This window comes from Gossypium hirsutum, chromosome D07 (genome assembly GCF_007990345.1).
Source record: "Gossypium hirsutum isolate 1008001.06 chromosome D07, Gossypium_hirsutum_v2.1, whole genome shotgun sequence".
In the NCBI taxonomy this organism is placed as follows: domain Eukaryota; kingdom Viridiplantae; phylum Streptophyta; class Magnoliopsida; order Malvales; family Malvaceae; genus Gossypium; species Gossypium hirsutum.
In genome coordinates this window covers 3,995,329-4,013,720 of record NC_053443.1, presented here as the reverse complement: position 1 = coordinate 4,013,720, position 18,392 = coordinate 3,995,329, and the positions used below count along the sequence as shown (strand labels likewise).

At 31.1% G+C, this 18,392-nt stretch overlaps 3 protein-coding genes across 3 annotated transcripts; all 3 read right to left on the bottom strand.

Annotated features, from left to right (window-relative positions):
* Positions 1 to 910: 910 nt before the first annotated feature.
* Positions 911 to 2,724, bottom strand: LOC121219268 (peroxidase 46). Its single transcript, XM_041097119.1, has 4 exons — positions 2,118 to 2,724; positions 1,803 to 1,982; positions 1,538 to 1,703; positions 911 to 1,461 (listed from the first exon to the last, which is right to left on the bottom strand). The coding sequence occupies exons 1-4, from the start codon at positions 2,382 to 2,384 to the stop codon at positions 1,049 to 1,051; spliced, it is 1,026 nt and encodes a 341-aa protein (XP_040953053.1). The 5' UTR covers positions 2,385 to 2,724; the 3' UTR covers positions 911 to 1,048.
* Positions 2,725 to 5,781: 3,057 nt separating this feature from the next.
* Positions 5,782 to 9,583, bottom strand: LOC107953724 (monogalactosyldiacylglycerol synthase, chloroplastic). Its single transcript, XM_016889113.2, has 8 exons — positions 8,809 to 9,583; positions 8,395 to 8,567; positions 8,026 to 8,187; positions 7,803 to 7,944; positions 7,276 to 7,500; positions 6,965 to 7,027; positions 6,813 to 6,887; positions 5,782 to 6,103 (listed from the first exon to the last, which is right to left on the bottom strand). Exons 1-8 carry the CDS (start codon positions 9,325 to 9,327, stop codon positions 5,867 to 5,869), a joined length of 1,596 nt encoding a protein of 531 aa, XP_016744602.2. The 5' UTR covers positions 9,328 to 9,583; the 3' UTR covers positions 5,782 to 5,866.
* Positions 9,584 to 16,793: 7,210 nt separating this feature from the next.
* LOC107956579 (VQ motif-containing protein 31) lies at positions 16,794 to 18,115 on the bottom strand. The gene is made up of 2 exons (XM_016892192.2): positions 18,042 to 18,115; positions 16,794 to 17,442 (listed from the first exon to the last, which is right to left on the bottom strand). The coding sequence occupies exons 1-2, from the start codon at positions 18,113 to 18,115 to the stop codon at positions 16,878 to 16,880; spliced, it is 639 nt and encodes a 212-aa protein (XP_016747681.2). The 3' UTR covers positions 16,794 to 16,877.
* Positions 18,116 to 18,392: the final 277 nt, after the last annotated feature.

The window sequence follows — 18,392 nt, the reverse complement described above, 5'->3', positions numbered from 1 at the left end:
TTTCGAAAAGATATTTGCGTCACTAAAAATATCACAAATCAACTCGAGTTTTACTACAATTAAAAACTGCTTTTTTAACCAAAACATCCACCGAAAGAACCATTAGTAAAACTTAAAACACAAAAAAGCTTGAAACTTTAAAAACAACAAAGCACTTTCTATTTGATGTTTACTGATAAGAAAGAAAGCGAGTGGCAACGTGAGGAAGACTATGATCAGCATCAGTACATAAAAAGCCTTATCTTGAAAATGGTGAAGGCGAAGCTTGGGAGGCACTTTACGCATAATGGGAAGTGGGTAAAGAGGTTGAAATTCCCAAGGTTAGCAAGAGTGTACTAGTGGAAATCTAAGGGGGAGTTGCGAGGTGAAGCAACGGTTGGGTGGTCGAAGAAGAGAAGTAAAAAAAAAAAAATCCATTAAAGTTTAATGGTTGCATTCCAACAATTTTTGTAATGATAGTGATTAAATTGATAAAAAAAATTTAAAGCTACAAAAATAGGAATAACACTGTTATAAAGTGACTTGCAGTATAATTTAGCCAAAATTTATGTTAATTTATGAATTTAATGTTTTCTAAAAATAATTTATTGTTAACCATTAAAAGTTATTTTATATAATTTTGTTTTAAATCATCAAAATTTGCCAACTTTTGAATCTAATTGATATCCAATCTAGATTTCAAGTCCTGCCATAACAAAATTTATGTGAAACTTTTTAATTAAAAAATTAAAATTAGTGACAAAATCCGAAAATTTTAATCAAAATTCTAGCCATATTTTTAAGAAAAGCAAATTTTAACATTCATTTATATAATGATAGCAAAATTGCAGCTTAATCCTTATTTATTTTATCATCCAACTAGGTCCATTAGATTTCTCCAAAAATATACAAGCTAGACGACAACATCACATAGACAAAATTTACCTGTATATGTCAGATGTAATATAGACATTATTACAAGCTCAAGAGCCTTAATTTGGACAACTAAGTCTGCAATATTAATATCATATGTAATCTGTATGTCTATATATATAGGATATATCTGCACCTAATTAGCAAATGAACAAGACTGTCGGATTTCCCCTTCATCATCTGTTTTCACTCCAATGGTAGTGAGCTTCAAGAATGAGTCCCTCCAACTCTGGAAAAAGGTTTCTTGGTCATTTGCAAATGCTTCTACTCTTGCACTGGTTCTTTCATCCTCTACAAGAACCGAGTCCGATTGAAATAACCCCTTGTGACCCAATAGATTGATGTAATACTGATTATCAAACGCAAAGGATGTTTCGGGATCATTGTTTACGGTTTTAGACGCGCTTGAACCCGATGGACACTTTTTCATGAGCTCTTTTGCATAGGTATTGTCTAAGGATGTGTCAATCAAGCTGAGATTTCCCTTGGAGTCCATTTGAAATCGATCACTGAAAGCATTACAATGAGCTACTCCTATAGTATGAGCACCTGTAAAAGCAAGCCATTAAAGCAACTTTTGGTTTAGTGTGCTAATGGCAGTCAAAAGGGGTTTTGAATGAAATACCTGATAGAGTAACAAGGTCATCTAAAGACAAGCCTTTAGAATTGAAGAGCCTTATCATTTCAATCATGGTAAAACTTGTATCTACAATATTGGATCTAACATTTGCAGCATCGGATATTCTCCCATCTCTCCTTCCTGTTGGAATCTCGAATGCAGGTCCACCTGCCTGTTCAAAAACCACTACTATATTTAGTCCCTCAACTGAAGATTTCATTTGCAAGCAGATATGGCAGAGTAAAATGAAGATGAAGATTAGAGATTTTACTGTAACAACTGCATCTCTAGCAGCCAAGGCAACAATATCAGCACAAGAAACGGTCTCTGGACAGAAGATTTCGAGCACCCTTTTAGCCGAATCGATAACCGAAAATCCTCCAAGAGAGGTATTTGCTGGATCACTTCTCTCAGTTCCATTTCCTTGTAACAGTACTGATGCATCACAACCCTGAACATGACAGGCAAACTAATACAATCATAATCACGACTTTGGCAAGGATAGTCAAAAATTATCCAAGAAGATATCATGCAAGATGCAACTTTCATGGTGATAAAAGGCATTTAACCAAATATTGGAACTGACCTCCACGAAACAGTCGTGGAACAAGAGGCGCAGTAGTTTCCCGGGAATGGTCGGATCAGAAGAGGAAGCTGACCTGACCATGTTGCTGACAATGAGCTCCGCAGTAGGACATGAACTTGCATAGAAGTTGATCGAGAGGCTAGCGTGCAAAGGCGAGGCAGCAAAAGAGAACAAAACAAGAATGAGAAGAGTGCAACGATTTGGTGTTGGGAAAGAGACAGTAATCTTCATCTCCATTGAGGCCCTGATTGTCAGCATAAACTGCATAACTAGTTCTACTCTGGTCTTTGCTCTATAGTTCACACTGATTTACATTTACTGATACATTTGTTGTAAGAGGTGATCAATAGTCAACTAGCCAAAGGTTGCCATGCCCCATGAATTTACTCTATTTAAACCGGCATTTATGACCTTAGGCTGATGTCAGAGTGGTAGATGAGTTAAAACTCGTGCATTTAGTTACATTTGGCCAAGCAAACATTTAAAGATCACTTCCAACTTCACCCCATAGTCTCAAAAATAAAGCATGGCTCAGTTCCTGCCCGCCGTTTGCCTGCACGATAAGAATTTAAAAGATTAGATACTATTAATGGATTATCCGACAAAATAGACCGGGATTTATGCACATTTAAGATCACTTCCAACTTCACCCCATAGTCTTAAATCGCAACGATAATGTATTTTCTTTTCTGTTGATTTATTAACTAAACCGAAGTAACGCAATCATCACCATCAAGGACCAAGAAGCAAACTCGAGCAAGCGGTGAGAAACACAAGTCATAAATATCTTGACATCAAAAAGCTTGTGATATTTCCAGTTCATTTATCCTAGGAAAGTTCTGCAATTAGTCAAACACCAAAGATAAGTTGAGAGTAAGTCGATAGATTACCAGTCTAAAGAACTGAAGGAAACAAATTACACATGGAAAGCAGTGTACAAATTCTCATAACATACGACGCCAATATATGTGCTAAAGTGAATTGAATTGAGAGGCTGCAAATTCAAGAGACTAGCTTCAATTTTTTTATTCAACCTTCAAGAACACCCATCTCCTTTGCTGAGAGTCCACCGAGATTGGAGTAGACATCTTCTTCGTTCATGCTCATCTTTGCAAGAGCTCTGGTGGCATCTTCTTCAAGGATTCCTCCGTGCTAAAATGTTGAATTTACGAATATTTGAATCCCCAAATCTGTAATAACTAAAAGTTACCCAAATCCAGTGGTTTGGGAAAAGAAGTAACCATATATATCATCCCAATAATACAAAAAAATGTTACCTTGAACATAAATTGTGGATAGAAATCCACTAGCAAGTAAAAGGAAATTGTGACAATCCTAAATCTCTTATCATGCTGTGCTACACTACAAGTGCATGATTGTTAAAAAGAAAAGCTATGGTTGGTTTCTTCTTTATCATAAGAAGACATTAAGTTAAAATTTCCGAGTTCCACCAGACTTCATAAGTTACTTCTACTCAGCACCTCAAGGCATTGGTCAGAGAATCAAAGATGATTAATTATTGCAGAAGAATACCCCCCCCCACCCGAATATTCAACCTCCTGAAATATCAATTTAAAGCTAGAGTCAGTAGAAGGATCTGAAGAAAGCATTGATAAGAACAACATTAGACAATGGCAGCCCAATATCTTAAGCAAGAATTAACACTTTTGTTAAGTCTATGTGCATGTATATAAATGACCATTAGCAGGCACCTACTCTCCCTCACTGAACAGAAATTCATTACGAAAAATATTATATGATTTTTGGTTTAGATGGTCAGAGCTGTTGACTATGGATTTTTCATATACCCACCAACACTAACATTTCACATAGGCTGTAGGTTTTAGTTTATTGTGGGATTGTGCTGAATCCTTCAAGAAAAGGAATTGAGCATTAACTTTGCTAGATGAGGTGGGGGTAAGGATTAAGGGTGAGCAAAATCTGATTCGATTCGAAAAACTCGATAAAAAATTAAATTTTAAATTAAATAGTTCGAGTTATTTGAGTTAATCAAGTTATTCGGATCAACTCGAATAAAAAATTAAATTTTTCGGTTTAACTCAAATATGAATTACACAATTCGAGTTATCTAAAAATCCGAATAAGAAAAGACAAAACTACGTCGTTTTAATAAATGTTTATCTTTTCTAAAGTTAAAAGTTAAAACCATTAAGTTAAAAAGTAAAACCACATCGTTTTAATAAATATTTACTCATTAAGTTAAAAGGCAAAACTATTATATTTTTTATATAGTTAAACAATCTTGTACTTCGTCTACTAGTTAAATAACATTGAGTATAAATAATAAGATTCATTAACTCGACTTGATTCAAATTTTTTTTTGACTCGATTCGATTAAAAAAATTCAAATTGAGTTTAGTTGCTAAAATAGAAGTTATCAACTCGACTAACTCAAATTTTTTTTTACTTAATTCGACCCGACTCAATCGATTACTCAGATGAAACCAGTCTAATGCATGTGTTAGAAAAAGCCCCCAATGAGTTAAAGGTAGCAAAACCAAATAGGTAACTCAGGTTATGTTTTCTTTCGTCTAATAATCTTCAAAGCAGAAATTCCATTAGGAAGTGAAAAAGGAACTGCGTCTTACCTTCCACACACCAAGTGCTAAACCACACAAATTAAGGACAATGAAAATCAACTTAGGCCCAATAAGATCTACTCTTTTGTCACCTAATTTAAATAGGTTACAAATATATATGCATTAAGATAAGAAAAAAGAAAAATAGGTTACAAATAAAAAATATATATATTTAAATTAGGTGGCAATAACATGGAGGCCACATCAACATTTGATGGGACACGTGTGATTTTTGTTACACTTTTAAGGTCGGATACCAACACAGTGACAACAATGTTACAAATTAATAATGTTAGTGACCAAATCATAACTATTGAAACATCGATGACCAAAACATAAACTTAACCAAACATACGTGATTATTTTTATAGTTTACCCTAAATTTTAAAATATTCTAATTGAGTATTGAAAATATCAATTTTATATAAATCAAATCCTTTCATCAGCCTAGCCATCAATTTAGTTATCGAATGTTAATTCAAATATGACGTGGAATATATTTAAAATACATAGATCAAATTATAAACATGTTTGTACTTTTTACATGAATAATTTGATTTTAATGTATTTAAAAAATAAACAATAGCCATAAAATTAAAAAAAAAGGTTATTTTGTTTTAACTTGTCAAATCTATATTGATGATGTAGTAGATACATATTTATAATTCAATTCACCTATTCAAAATATGCCACAAGCTAAGTTTGGGTTGACATATAATCCCTAAATTGTTGAGTAAACTGATAGAAAATTTTAGTTAATACAATACTGATACTTAATTAAAACATTTTTAATTTTGAACATCAATTTAGAATGAGGATTTTTTATGGTATATTGATACAAGGATTATCCAGCTCACAATTTTTTATTTTTATTTGTTTGAGATAATATCTCATGCAATGGGGACTTCTAATATAATTCCTTCCCTTCTACAAGGTTCTCTTTGGAAATTCAGAAAAACGAATGTCAATATTGATGCTTTCTCAGCTTGTCATAGCTTGAATCATATTAGTGATACGACGCAAAAGATATTATTTTCTCAGGTTACCATAGCAAACTAATGAAATAAGAAAACAAGGTAATTGATAATGAAATCAAAAAGGGGAAAATCGTTAGAAAATCTATTTCTTTGTTTAGTTTTTCTAGTGGACCTAAGTTGTACAAGAAAATTGGGGTACAAAATTTCTCTGTCTGACCAGCTGATGGAGATCGTGGACAATCTTGAATACTGCCTCAGGCCTAGCCAGCCTTAAAGCATTTTCAGACATGGACTTGAGTTCATCTGCTTTGGGACCAAACCACTGGCTTATGATATTGGCTATTTCTTTTGGTGACTTTGAAAATTTCCCACATCCATTTTCCACCACAAATGGAACATTGCCGACTTCCTGTAACATCGGAACCATGATTTTTAACTTATTTGGAAAGAGTTAAAAACCCCATTACAAGATTCTTTTGCACCACTCGTATTGAGGTTATTAGCAAAATAGCCTGGTAAATTGTACCAGTAAAACATAGTTTCAACTTCGGTAATTTGCCAATCCTGATAGGAATAGATATCTAGGAGGAAGCAAAGTTGCTTATATACAACTTTCTATAGCATGACCATAATAAGGCATGACCAGCTAACACAATAATAAGGTATGGCATATAATCATATATACACATACATGTATATATATGGCATTCTAGAATATACAGGGGAAAGTACCTACAAGCCATGTTTTGTGTACTTTTATTTGCTTATACTTCCCTCTTTCTCTAGTTTACTTGCAGCTGATAGGTGAAATCCATAGGGTGCATGAACTTTATAAATTGTAATACCATTTATATTTCAACATGTTTCAGCCTAGTTCAGCTATATATAATGTGGTCAACTTATTAATTTATTATGTTTGACAAATTAGGGAAACTCAAATTAGGCCAGACTATGAACAGAAGTACAATATTTAGACAAATGAAATATAGTCAACATGATAACTAAAAAATAAATCTACCTAAGGAAGATACCTCAAACTCCCTCCCAAAAGCAATCTATATCTAATCTACTTCAGAAAGCTCACAGATAAAAGTGAAAAAGAGAAAGAGAAAACTTACCTGCCCAGCAATGAAATCATTCAGAACTATAGGAAGACCTCGTATCATAGCCTCAGCGATAGTCCCCGGGCCTGCCTATTGAAGCAAGAGTCGTTCAGAATTAAGAAAAAAAACTTATTACATGCATCCACATACTGTCACTAGAAAGTTACCTTTGTAATGATGCAGTCGCAAGAACCCATGCATTCCTCCATTTTGGTGACAAATCCCTTGACCTATAAGATTGTGCAATTTCAGAAAAACCAGTTGCCAACATAAACCTTTTCCTTAAATCGCAATGATGATAACACTGTTTGGCATGCTTAATTCACATGGAGATATGATATAGATATTTTTTTAGAGTTTAGAATATGTTTATCACAAGTCTCCTCATGGTTCTTGAAAATGGCATCTGGATAGGATATATACGTAGAAGACTTAGCCGTGCAAAGTTACAATTAAAACTTTGAAGAAAAGTCTATACCTGAACAGGAATTTTCCAATCAATTGAAAGCAATTTGCTAGCAAGCCTTTTGTTGTGGCCACAAATGACAAGGATTTGACCTAATGGCTCCCCAAGATTCTCATCATATAATACATGTTCAAGTGCACGAGCAGTAGCCTCGATGGGACCCATTCCTTCCCCTCCTCCCATCAACAAAACAGCAGGAAGATCCTCATCCATACCTAATTCTCTCCTCAGCTCAATCTACGTTGTCCAAGTATCAAAATTGTCAATATCATTTGATCCAATATACAACAAAAGATGAAAAGAGATATCTCCGGAGATAATAAAGCCAAAATTGCAATTGGACATGAAACAAAACAAGTGATCTAATGGAAACCAGCAAAAAGAACAAGAAAAACTGCAAAATCTGAATACACAATAAGCTTGTTGCAACAAGACTTCTTTCCCTGTGTGCAATAGTTTGAGACAATAGTTTTAATAGAATAAAATTGTTGTAGACAAATGAGAATATAAAAGCTCATTAGTTTGAAAGGTAAACCAACCTTCGGCCGAACAGGCTTCACAAAAGAAGGTCGTATTGGAAGGCCATAAACCTTAATTTGGGATGGTTGAAGTCCAGCTTTCAATGCCCTTTTTGCTACTTCAGCTGATGGGCAATAGCATCTTGTTACAAGCTTATGAAACCTAAAACAAGAATAAACATTACCAAAATTACACCAAGGTTAAGTGAATTTTGAAATATGAAAACTAAGATGCAGAACCAACCATGTTGGGTGGCAAGTGCTTAAATCGGTGACCACTGTCGTAAAGACTATCTTCTTCAGTAGACCCTTTGACTTCAGAATACGAAGTGGAACATGTTGCATCAGAGGATGTACACTAATAATAATGTCAGGCTGGTATTTCATCAACCCTTTGGCGACCTCTCTATCATAAGAATATTGAAAAAGAGAAAGCCACAGATTAGAGGAATGGAGCAGGAAATCATATAACTATTTTTTTGTGAGGCTGACATACTAATATTCCATTTCATTCACAAGCATGTTCGATCAACAGGATTGAAACAGTCATCAATAGAAACATGTTGAATGGTGATTAGGTGCAAATCACAGCATAATTGTCATGGATTCTTACCTAGCTATGAATGTTGAAGTTGCAGCAAAATTTGACTGATAAATCACCCGAGGAGCAGTTCCATAATAGGTTAACCTCCACAATGATCCATGTTTGACCAAGAAGTTATAGCTCTTTGGTAATTGATTAAATGGCCAGGGCGTATGATCCGACCACAAATCTGTAACAAACACCTGCAATATGCTACTCTTAACATATAGAGCAAAGGCAAGCTAAAACAAGAACGCGTCCACTAATTATTTTACCACTTGCCAAGTCTAAAATTGGCATATGCCTCCTTGTTTTATGTAGTACAGTTAGTTCTCAAACCAATACTAAACACTGCAAGTAGTGATAAAAGAATTGAATGTTCTTAATTTGCAAAATTTTCCCAATGCCTGCATTTTCTTAGCAACCAAACAAAAGGAAACTGACCTGATACTCATCCCCAAATTCCTCGTTAAAAGCAGCCCTAATAGCTTCAGCAGAGGCTCTATGACCCCCACCAGTATCACTCATCAAAATCAGAACTTTTTTGGGGGTCTCAGTTTCGACACCATTCAAAGGCAAACCTTCAACCTCAAGAACGCCACCACCACCATCTCTCACTCCATTGTTATCCTCAGAACCAACCCGAATAGAAGCAAACCCAATTGGGATTCTATCACAGTGAAACTTAATTGCTCTGTTAAAATCATTCAGGATTCTCCTAACGCTCGAAGAAACGCTGTTTCGAGCACCCAAACTGAGTGAAGCAGCAGCAGCAACTCTGCGCTTTTTCTGAGAAATTGAGTCTCTGAAGCCTGAAAAATACACGTGATTTGGCTTAAATGAACAAAACCCATCAGTGTTTGAGCTGCGAAAGCTCTTGTTGAATGCTAAGTGACCCAATTGTGTGACGAGATCGAAGGCAGCAGGGCCAGATTCTTGGGTAACCGTAGAAGGGTTTTGCATTTTTGAAAAGATTTTTAACCAGGTGAAGAGAAAGAAGTTAAAACAAATGCAATTTAATCCATGGAAGTAGTCGTTATCACGAATAAGAACCCAAATTCGGTTACTTTGTATGAAAAAGATAATGAGCTAGCTAAGAGGCAAAAAGGAAGGTGAAAGTCAGGGCATCTAATCGGTATTATTGTAGCCACAGATATAGGATTTAGCGAGTAGATTCCGAGGAAATGCTTTGTTCCTGCTGTTCCTGTTGGGCTAATTTTCGCTATGTCCCTGTACTTTTTTATATTTAAAATTTAGTGTCTCCGTTTTTAATTTCAATTACACTTTTGATTTAACAATTAAAGTCCAATTGATAATAACATCAAAATTTGTTTTTAAAAAAAATTGGATTATGTGGTTATTAAAAAAATATTATGTGACATTTTTAAAATTAAAAAATTAGCTTGCTTAGTCAATTTAAAATTATGTGAAAGCAATGGCATGTAAATAATAAATAAATCTCAACTTTCACTCTACTTTTTTGAAAGAGCATTGAAAAACTTTAAAGTTCTAGGTTCAAAATTGTAAATTTTACAACTGTCAAATCAATTTTTTTTATTTGCTTATTTAACCTTTCATGTGTGTAATATTTGACATATGAATAATTTTTTATTTTAAAAATATCAAAATAATCCCATTTAACGAAAATATTTAATTCTGTTATCAAATTGAATTTAATTATTAAATCAAAAGATTAGAAGGATTAAAATTATAGAAATTAAAATTAAAATGACTAAATTGTAAATGTACAAAGAATAGAGAGAGTAAAAGTAGAGTTAGACCCTCTCTCTCTGCGCTTTGGAAAAAACAAGTCCCACGCTTATTGGGTTTGTGCTGGGTTAGCTCCAGTTCAGTTCGTCCACAAGTTTCGTGATTTGTACTCCTCACCACACTCTCTGAAGTCAGACCCAAATCGGGCAACTCCATGTTGGAATAATTATTAATTAAATACCCAATACTTTCCCTTTTTTGCATTAAAAAAAACTAGCGTAAACTATCACTTTTTTATCTAATTATGAAAGTTACAAAATGATTATTTAATTATTTGATATTATTTTTTTGGTCATCTACGGTTAAATGGCTAACGAAAAGATAATTTGACAGCCTTTAAAATTTGCATGATAGCAATTTTAACCCTCAACATTTATACATTGTATCAATTTAATCTTGATTCTAAAAAAAATTTAACTCTCAACAGTATTCAACATCTTTTGTAGTTTTTTTTTTGTGTGTATGTGATATTGAGGATTAATTTTAAAAGAATAAGAAAAAATGAAAATTATTATCTTGAATTTTTGGTGTTTCTATTTTTGGTATAATTCCGATTAAATTTAGTTGAGAAATTTGTTTTTTTTAGCTTTTCAAGTGACTAAATGTTTAAATGCTTAAAAGTTGAAGGTTAATTTTTTAGAATCAAGACTAAATTGATAAAATATAAAAATATTGAGGGTTAAAGTTACTATTATGCCAATTTTAGAAGTTGTCCCATAAACATTTAACTGTTGGTGACCAAAAAGAAAAAAAATCAAATAATTAAGTGCTTATTTTGTAACTTTTCATAGTTTAGTGACAAAAAAGAAATTTATCAACAGTTGGGCACTACAAGTGTAGTTTACCCAAAAATAATTAAAAGAAAAAAGGGGAATCTGGCTTTTGAGTTTTGATTATTAAACTGAACATTCAATTTGGGATTTGACCCATTTAGGTGGCTTTTGGGTTCCAGTTTTTGTCGAATTTAGCATTTTCTTTATGAGGAGCAGAATCTACAAAACTTAATTCAATTCAACAAAATTTTAAGTTAAAAATGCATTTTAAATTAATGTATGGAGGACTGTTTTGCTTTAAAAGTTTTAGCCGATTGAGTTTTAGTTTGATTGGTATTAACATTATTGTTAATGCAGAAGAATATGATTCGAGTACGCTGAAGCGCATTATTCTCCTATTTAAGGGTTGGGAAGGGACTATGAATAGTTCTAGGTATTATATTAAAAAGAATAGATGTGATAAAAACCTATAATGAAATTAATATTAATTTTTTAAGTTTTCTCATTTTTACTATTATTGTCTTATCCTTAATTAGATCATGAAATCAATTATAAAATTACATTTTTCTTTTAATTTATAATTAATATTATTATAATCACCTTTTTATTTATTTTTTTCATATTTTTATATCATCTTTAAATAAAATATTTAAAAATTGCATATTAAAGGATTGAACATGTGTTCAATAATAATGTTAAAATACAAGTTCATTATCACTCTACATATATTCACTAGTGAAAAATTTTCAAAAATAAATATTTTTAGCATAAAATATTTTCTTTCACCCATATCATGGGTATAATAAAACCTAATATAATATTATTTTAATCCTTTTAATTGAGTTTAGTGTCACTAACTCAATGATATAAATGAAAATTATAAAAATTATTTTTATAAATAATTCAATAATAGGATAAAAATATTTCTATATTTTAAAGTTTTTATATAATATACTTTAAAAATAACTATTTTTAATTTAGTAAAAAAAATCATATTTTAACAATTACCCTCTTAAACATTAGCACTTTCTATTTACCAACTTTCTATAATAATAAAAAAATCATTTGTTTTAAAAATATACCTTTCTTACAATTTTTTCCCACCCACGTGATATCATCTAATTATTACAAACAAAATTAGAATGGTTTATTATTTGTATCAAATTATAGAGTAATTGAATATTAAAATATACTCTTAGTCTTTGTACCTTTCATACATTTGGAGTTTAATCCTTCTATTTTTCTAATTTAAAAATTCTTTTTTAAATTATAAATAGCTACGTAATATTTTAATCGAAAATTTAATGATATTAACTATTTAGACTAATCAATAATATTATAAAAATATAGGGATCAAATTATGTTAGAAGTTAAAGTTTAAAGATTAATTTTCAAATTTAAGTATTATAAAGGGGCTAAAACTGAAATTAACTATTTTTATAATTCAAAGAAGAAGAAGAAAGAAAGCACCATCAACGAAGGTCATAACATTTGATTATACTTAGCAAATATAACTTATCTTACTCTAAATAAAGTAACAAAATTAATTAGAGGCATGGACCTAATTGAACATTTTAAATGCTTAAAATAGAGACCAAATCGTTTAAACAACAAAATGCGAGGGACCAATCTTTTGAATTATGCATTATTCATTTCTGCCAGATGCTTAAAGCATTTCCCTCCCTGGACAGGTGTGACCATGGCAACAGCATGAACACTCTTTTAATATATAATTGTAGGTATGGTGTGGGATTAAAATGTTAATAATTTTAAACATACTAAATATAAAACACACTTTCAAAATAATATAACTTATTTTATAAAATAAACAATTTTTTAATAATTTTCTAACCAAAATAGTGCTAAGTTGATTTGTAATATTAACTCAACCAAATGTTTAAATATATGTATAGATAATATAATTTACTTCATGAAATTGATTATTTCTAATAATTTTCCAATAAAAAATTGCAAACAATAGCATTAAAAAATTGATTATTTTTATGTTAAAGCTCTTATCAAATATTCGTTTAACACGGGTTCAAATCGTGTAATCCCCATCCTAACCCTCACCTCTACCCCAACATTGTATAAATATATATATATATATATATAAACAGGAGTTTAGAGAAAATTTTAAATTGACTGGTTAAATAAATTTACTTAATAAAAAGATTATCCTACTAGTTATAAATAAGAATTTTGTATCTATTAAAAGAGTTTTATTAGCTGAATTTATGTAATAATAAATAAAAATGTTAAGCTTTATGTTGAATTATTTTATATTTAATTTTTTATGTTTCCATTAATTAAAAAGGAACGAAGAAAAAAATATTATTTTAGTTTTAAATAGTTAATTTTTAACTGTTTATATAATAGATAATTTCATAAATCATATATAAAATTTTATAAATAACACATTTGATATAATATATTTATATTAATTACATATTATTTATGAATTATTATAATCAATTATTAACGATTAAGAGAATAAAAAATGAATATATCAAATTTTTTATAATTTACACAAATACTTTAATAATTATTAGGAATTTTTGTTAGCATTATATTTAAAGTATCAAAGTAATTTATATATTTTGATTATATTTCTTAATTACTATTTTGAATAATTCTATTTTGTATTAATTACATAAAGTAAAGTGATATTCTACATTGAATATGGTATACAATATTTTAATTATAATTTAGAAAATAAATAATGTTATTAAATTTAAAAAAAAGCTTGTCAAATTTCTTGAAATTCTCAAAATTTTCATTATATTTATTAAAAAATTATTTTAAAATTTTAAAAATATAATTGAAAAACACTTTCATAAAATAGACACACAGAGTCAATGTTTATTTCTTATAAGTCAAACCTTGGTATAAATATTCAAAACTGATTCCCAAAACAAGGTTTATTTCTTATGTGTCTCTTTGAATTTTCCATGTTAAAAAGTATTCATTTTATATTTTCCAATATCCATGTAAAACTATAAAATATTATATAAGAAAAATTATCTAGGATCTTATATATTAATTATTGAGTTAATTGAGTTTTAGTTCAATTGGCATAAGTATTATTTTTAATACAGGAGGACGTAAATTTAAATGCGTTGAAACGCATTATTCTCCAATTTATAAGTCGGGGAGCAGTAATTATGATCAGAACTGTACATTATTGAGGTTGGTTGAATTATTTTAACATTGAAAATTTATCATTTTTTTTTGTGAAAAAAAAATAAAAGAAGTCTAGAAGTGGAGGAAATGCTCTCGCCAGTCCCAAGTATGCTCAAATCCACTACATGAACAAATTTCAAAGACTTATCATAAGGAGAGGAAATGATAAAATTGTCTTTTCTAATTAAATTACTAATTTCAAAGAATATTTACATAACCCTATCTCTCTCCCTTTGATTTTGAGTAATTAATTAATCATGGATGTTTTGTGTAATCTACCAGATATTGTGATGTACTTCTTGACTTTTTAATCCAACTCATTTGAAAAAAAAAAGAAGAGAGATTTGATAATGTTAGATACATGAAATTAGAAATTTTGTTTAATAAGCTATGATAAAATTATAAATTTTAGGATTAAAAAGGGTTGAAAAAAAGTATCACGAATTTTGGAAGGATGAATTTTTATAGATTGTAAAATGAATATGGAGGATACTTTAGTTTCACAAAAACAAAAATTTTAGTTTTTTATACAATTCTTACTAATACCCGTAGCTCTCTAACCCTTATATTATAAGATAATATGTGCTTAAATATGTTTGAACTGACGTCTCTTATATGTTGTAATAGTAACAAAGGTTAATCAAGCTAAGGCTTGTTATACCGCCCCCCCCCCCCACCAATGGGGGACAACGGGTAGAATGGAAAGCTACTTAAGAAACATACTCCACTTGCTACAAATCGGGAGGTCACAAGAAGCCTTACTTCCCGGCTCAATCACCTGAGCATGTGGAAGGTAATTATTCAAGATGGCTAACTACTTGCTCCCCAAAATGTAGCCACCACCCGCTCCTCCAAACACTCAGGATTCTATTAGGAACATGATCCTTTTTGTTACCAAACCTTACATGGGTTCAATTGCTCTGTATCTCAAATCAGGAGGAATGACAGAATACATCCCATCACAGGCATCATCGTCCCATTGGAGACATCTGTCCCACGCGTCCCATAATGATAACCTGATTGTAGGTTTGCCATATTAACGCTAGCCAACACAGGACCTTACCTATAAATGGCCCCCATTATGATAAAAAAGGAATCAACTCTCCAGCTCACTTGTCAACACTCTCCCAATTTACTTCCCAACAACCACCTTTACTATCTCCCACTCTTTCTCTACTCTCTGGCTAGACAAGGTGAACCGGCCTCCGCCAACGCCACCACTTCCTCTTTTGTATCTTCTCATTGTTGATCCCACAGTCAACTATATAATTTAAACTAAATGTCTTGTTTTTTTCAAATGAGTTAAAATAATAATAATAATCCATTTAACCAGATATCATATAAAAAAAGAGAGAGTAAAAATACCCTAAATTATTATATGAAGCATTTATACAAAATGAAAATGTTAAATTTTGTAAAGTATAAATTATTTAATCTATTAAAATTATATAAATATAAATAAATAATTTTTTTAACATTAATTTTATTATAAGTTATTATCATATATGCTCTTTTTAATATAATGTCTAAAATTACTCATAACTCCTCAATCTTTAAATAGGATGATAATGTGTTTCAACGCACTTGAACTCAGACCTTCCTATACCGACAATAATACTCATGCTAATTAAATTAAGATTAAATTGACTTTGTTATATTGGTGAACAAATATCTAGAAGATTTGTGGGGGAAGAGGATGGGGTAAAATAATTAAAGTGATGAAGTTGGTTACTGTTGTTTTTGTCGATTCAGGCAATATGTTCCATCATCTTAAAATAATTAGTACGTAACTGTTTATTATTAATTATTAATCAAGACATGATTTTATGTGTTTCTTGAAAACTTTATGTTTAAATGGGCCACTCTTCTACTATTTCACCCCCTTATTTTCTTGAATTAATGATGTTAAAATTGCCAAATTTCTTATTTTATAAATTTAAAACCATAAAGGGAAAGAATTTGCCCATAAGTTAGTCTTAAATTATTGTACCCCCTTCATTATTGCCAAATATTGGGTAACACCACATTTGGCATATTTATATAAAATATGAATGATGTTTAGTTGAAAGTGTAAGATTGAGGTTGTTTGAAATTATAATATTATATTCTTTATTTTATTCTTCTATTAAAACATTTTGACTCAACGGTTGCATGTCGTGTTCATTAAAAGTTTAGTGGGAGAGAGATATAAACGATATATAATGGCCGCGAAACTAGTAGTATCAAAAAACCACCAGAGATGCACTACCTTAACTGATTGTTGATAAATGTATTTTAACTCGTTGCAATTAGATTGCATTGACAATGAACTCCAGACAAGGGCAAAACCAGAATTGTCAATAAGGGGATCATGATATTTATATAAAATATACATGTGCAAAATTGGCCCGACCCTACTTTCAACTAGCTATTTTTAAATTTGAGATAATTTTGATCACCAAAATTAAGAAAAATAAAATAAGCTAAATGCTTAATTTGTTTTAAGTATTATAATTATTTATGTTTATTTTTTACTTAATTAATATTTAGATATTACAATTATTAAACTTTATTTTTACTAAATTAATATTTAGATAATACTTTATATTAATTTATTAAATTCAACTAAAATTATTACTAAATTTATCATTAAAAAATTATAAATCATATAAAAGAAACCAAAATTAAAAAAAAAACATTCAAGAAACCATGATATCAATCTTGAAGAACAAGGATACACAAAAACAACAATGACAGATATTTTATGTTTTAAGTTTTAACCAACAAATAATGTTTTAAGTTTTAACCCTATTCTCGTTTATCTTGCCTATGTGAAGTAAGTGGAAAAAGTGTTAAGAGCTCCGGTGGTTGGCTTCCTCTAGGCATATTTAATGGTGATGGGTGCAAGTAAAATCCCTTCTCTGCAATTGCCTTTTCCTCCTCCCAAACTGAAACCACCGGAGACGACAGTGATATGGTACCAAACGACAATGGAGTCACTGGACTGGGACTTGGAGAGTCGAGCCGGGGAACTTGGCCCGGAGAGCAGGACTGAGTAGGTGATGAGTTGGTGGGACAGGTTGTGAGAGTACCGAGCTTGATCTCTAGATTTCTCATGGCATGTTGCCTACGTTCTTGGAGCTTGAAAGGTGGACGGCGTGGAGCTGTTGAGGAGAGCCTTCCAGGGAGCTTGTCGGTGTCGGAGCCGGTGAAACCTGTGAGCTTCTGGACCAAGTCTCTGAAGGTGTTTGCATCTGCCTGAACGAACATGGTTGGCGTTGCAGATGAAGAAGAAGCTATGGTGTATTGGTGATTTTCCATGTTAAGCAAAGCAGCAGGGCAGAAACTTTTAGAAGATAGAAACCAAGACGGGCTATAAATAAGAATATAAGAAGTAACTTAGAGAATGAAATAGGAGAATGTTTGATGGGATGTTTTTGTACGTGTACATACACTCGCCAATATTATATAAATCCTAAAAGTTTAACATTTTCTTTTAAAAAAAATATCATAAGTTGATACTAGGAAAAACTATGGGCGTTGAAATATTATTTAAAAATTAGACATCGTTCGGTCAAATTCGAATTATGCAACGAATACGAATGAAAATCGAGAAAATTGAATACAAATATTTACATAAAAATTTTTTTGAAAAGAATAAAATATTATAGAAAAAAAATTCACGAAAATTTGAAAAAACCGAAAGGGTAGTACAATATGGAGAAACAAACAAACCCTGAATCCGAAATACAAAGTTTTTCCAAAATTCTCACAAAATCTCTCTTAATTTTGTTGTTGTTATTCTAAGCTATCTAGGATTACTAAAAGACCTATTTATAGGTTGAATTTCATATGAAAATATGACTAAAACATCCTTAGAATAACCAAAGTTAGACTGAAAAATATAATAGAGTTTAACTAGGAGAAGAAACCCGGTTAAATGGGGAATACATCGCCACGTTGTGACGTCACATTTGGCTCTTTAGGATGGCATGCATTGAGTCGTCAGGATGGCGGGTTCTTCTCTTCGGGGCATGGTGCGTCATGGGATTGGGACGTCAATTCTTTCTCATCTTGATGTCGATTCTATTTCAGCCGAAATGCAAGGCACTCCACAAAGAGAGAATTAGTCTTTGATTCTTTGATTTATTGTTTGTTTACTATATAGTAAAAAAACAAATTGTTAAGTTGTAACGAATCGATAGTTACGGGTATCGAAAAGTGTATTTTCGGGTCTCCGTTTTCAAAAAATGGATTAATTAGATTTTGATTAGATGAATTTGCTTAATTTAAGAGTAATTAGGTGTAAGGACTAGATTGCAT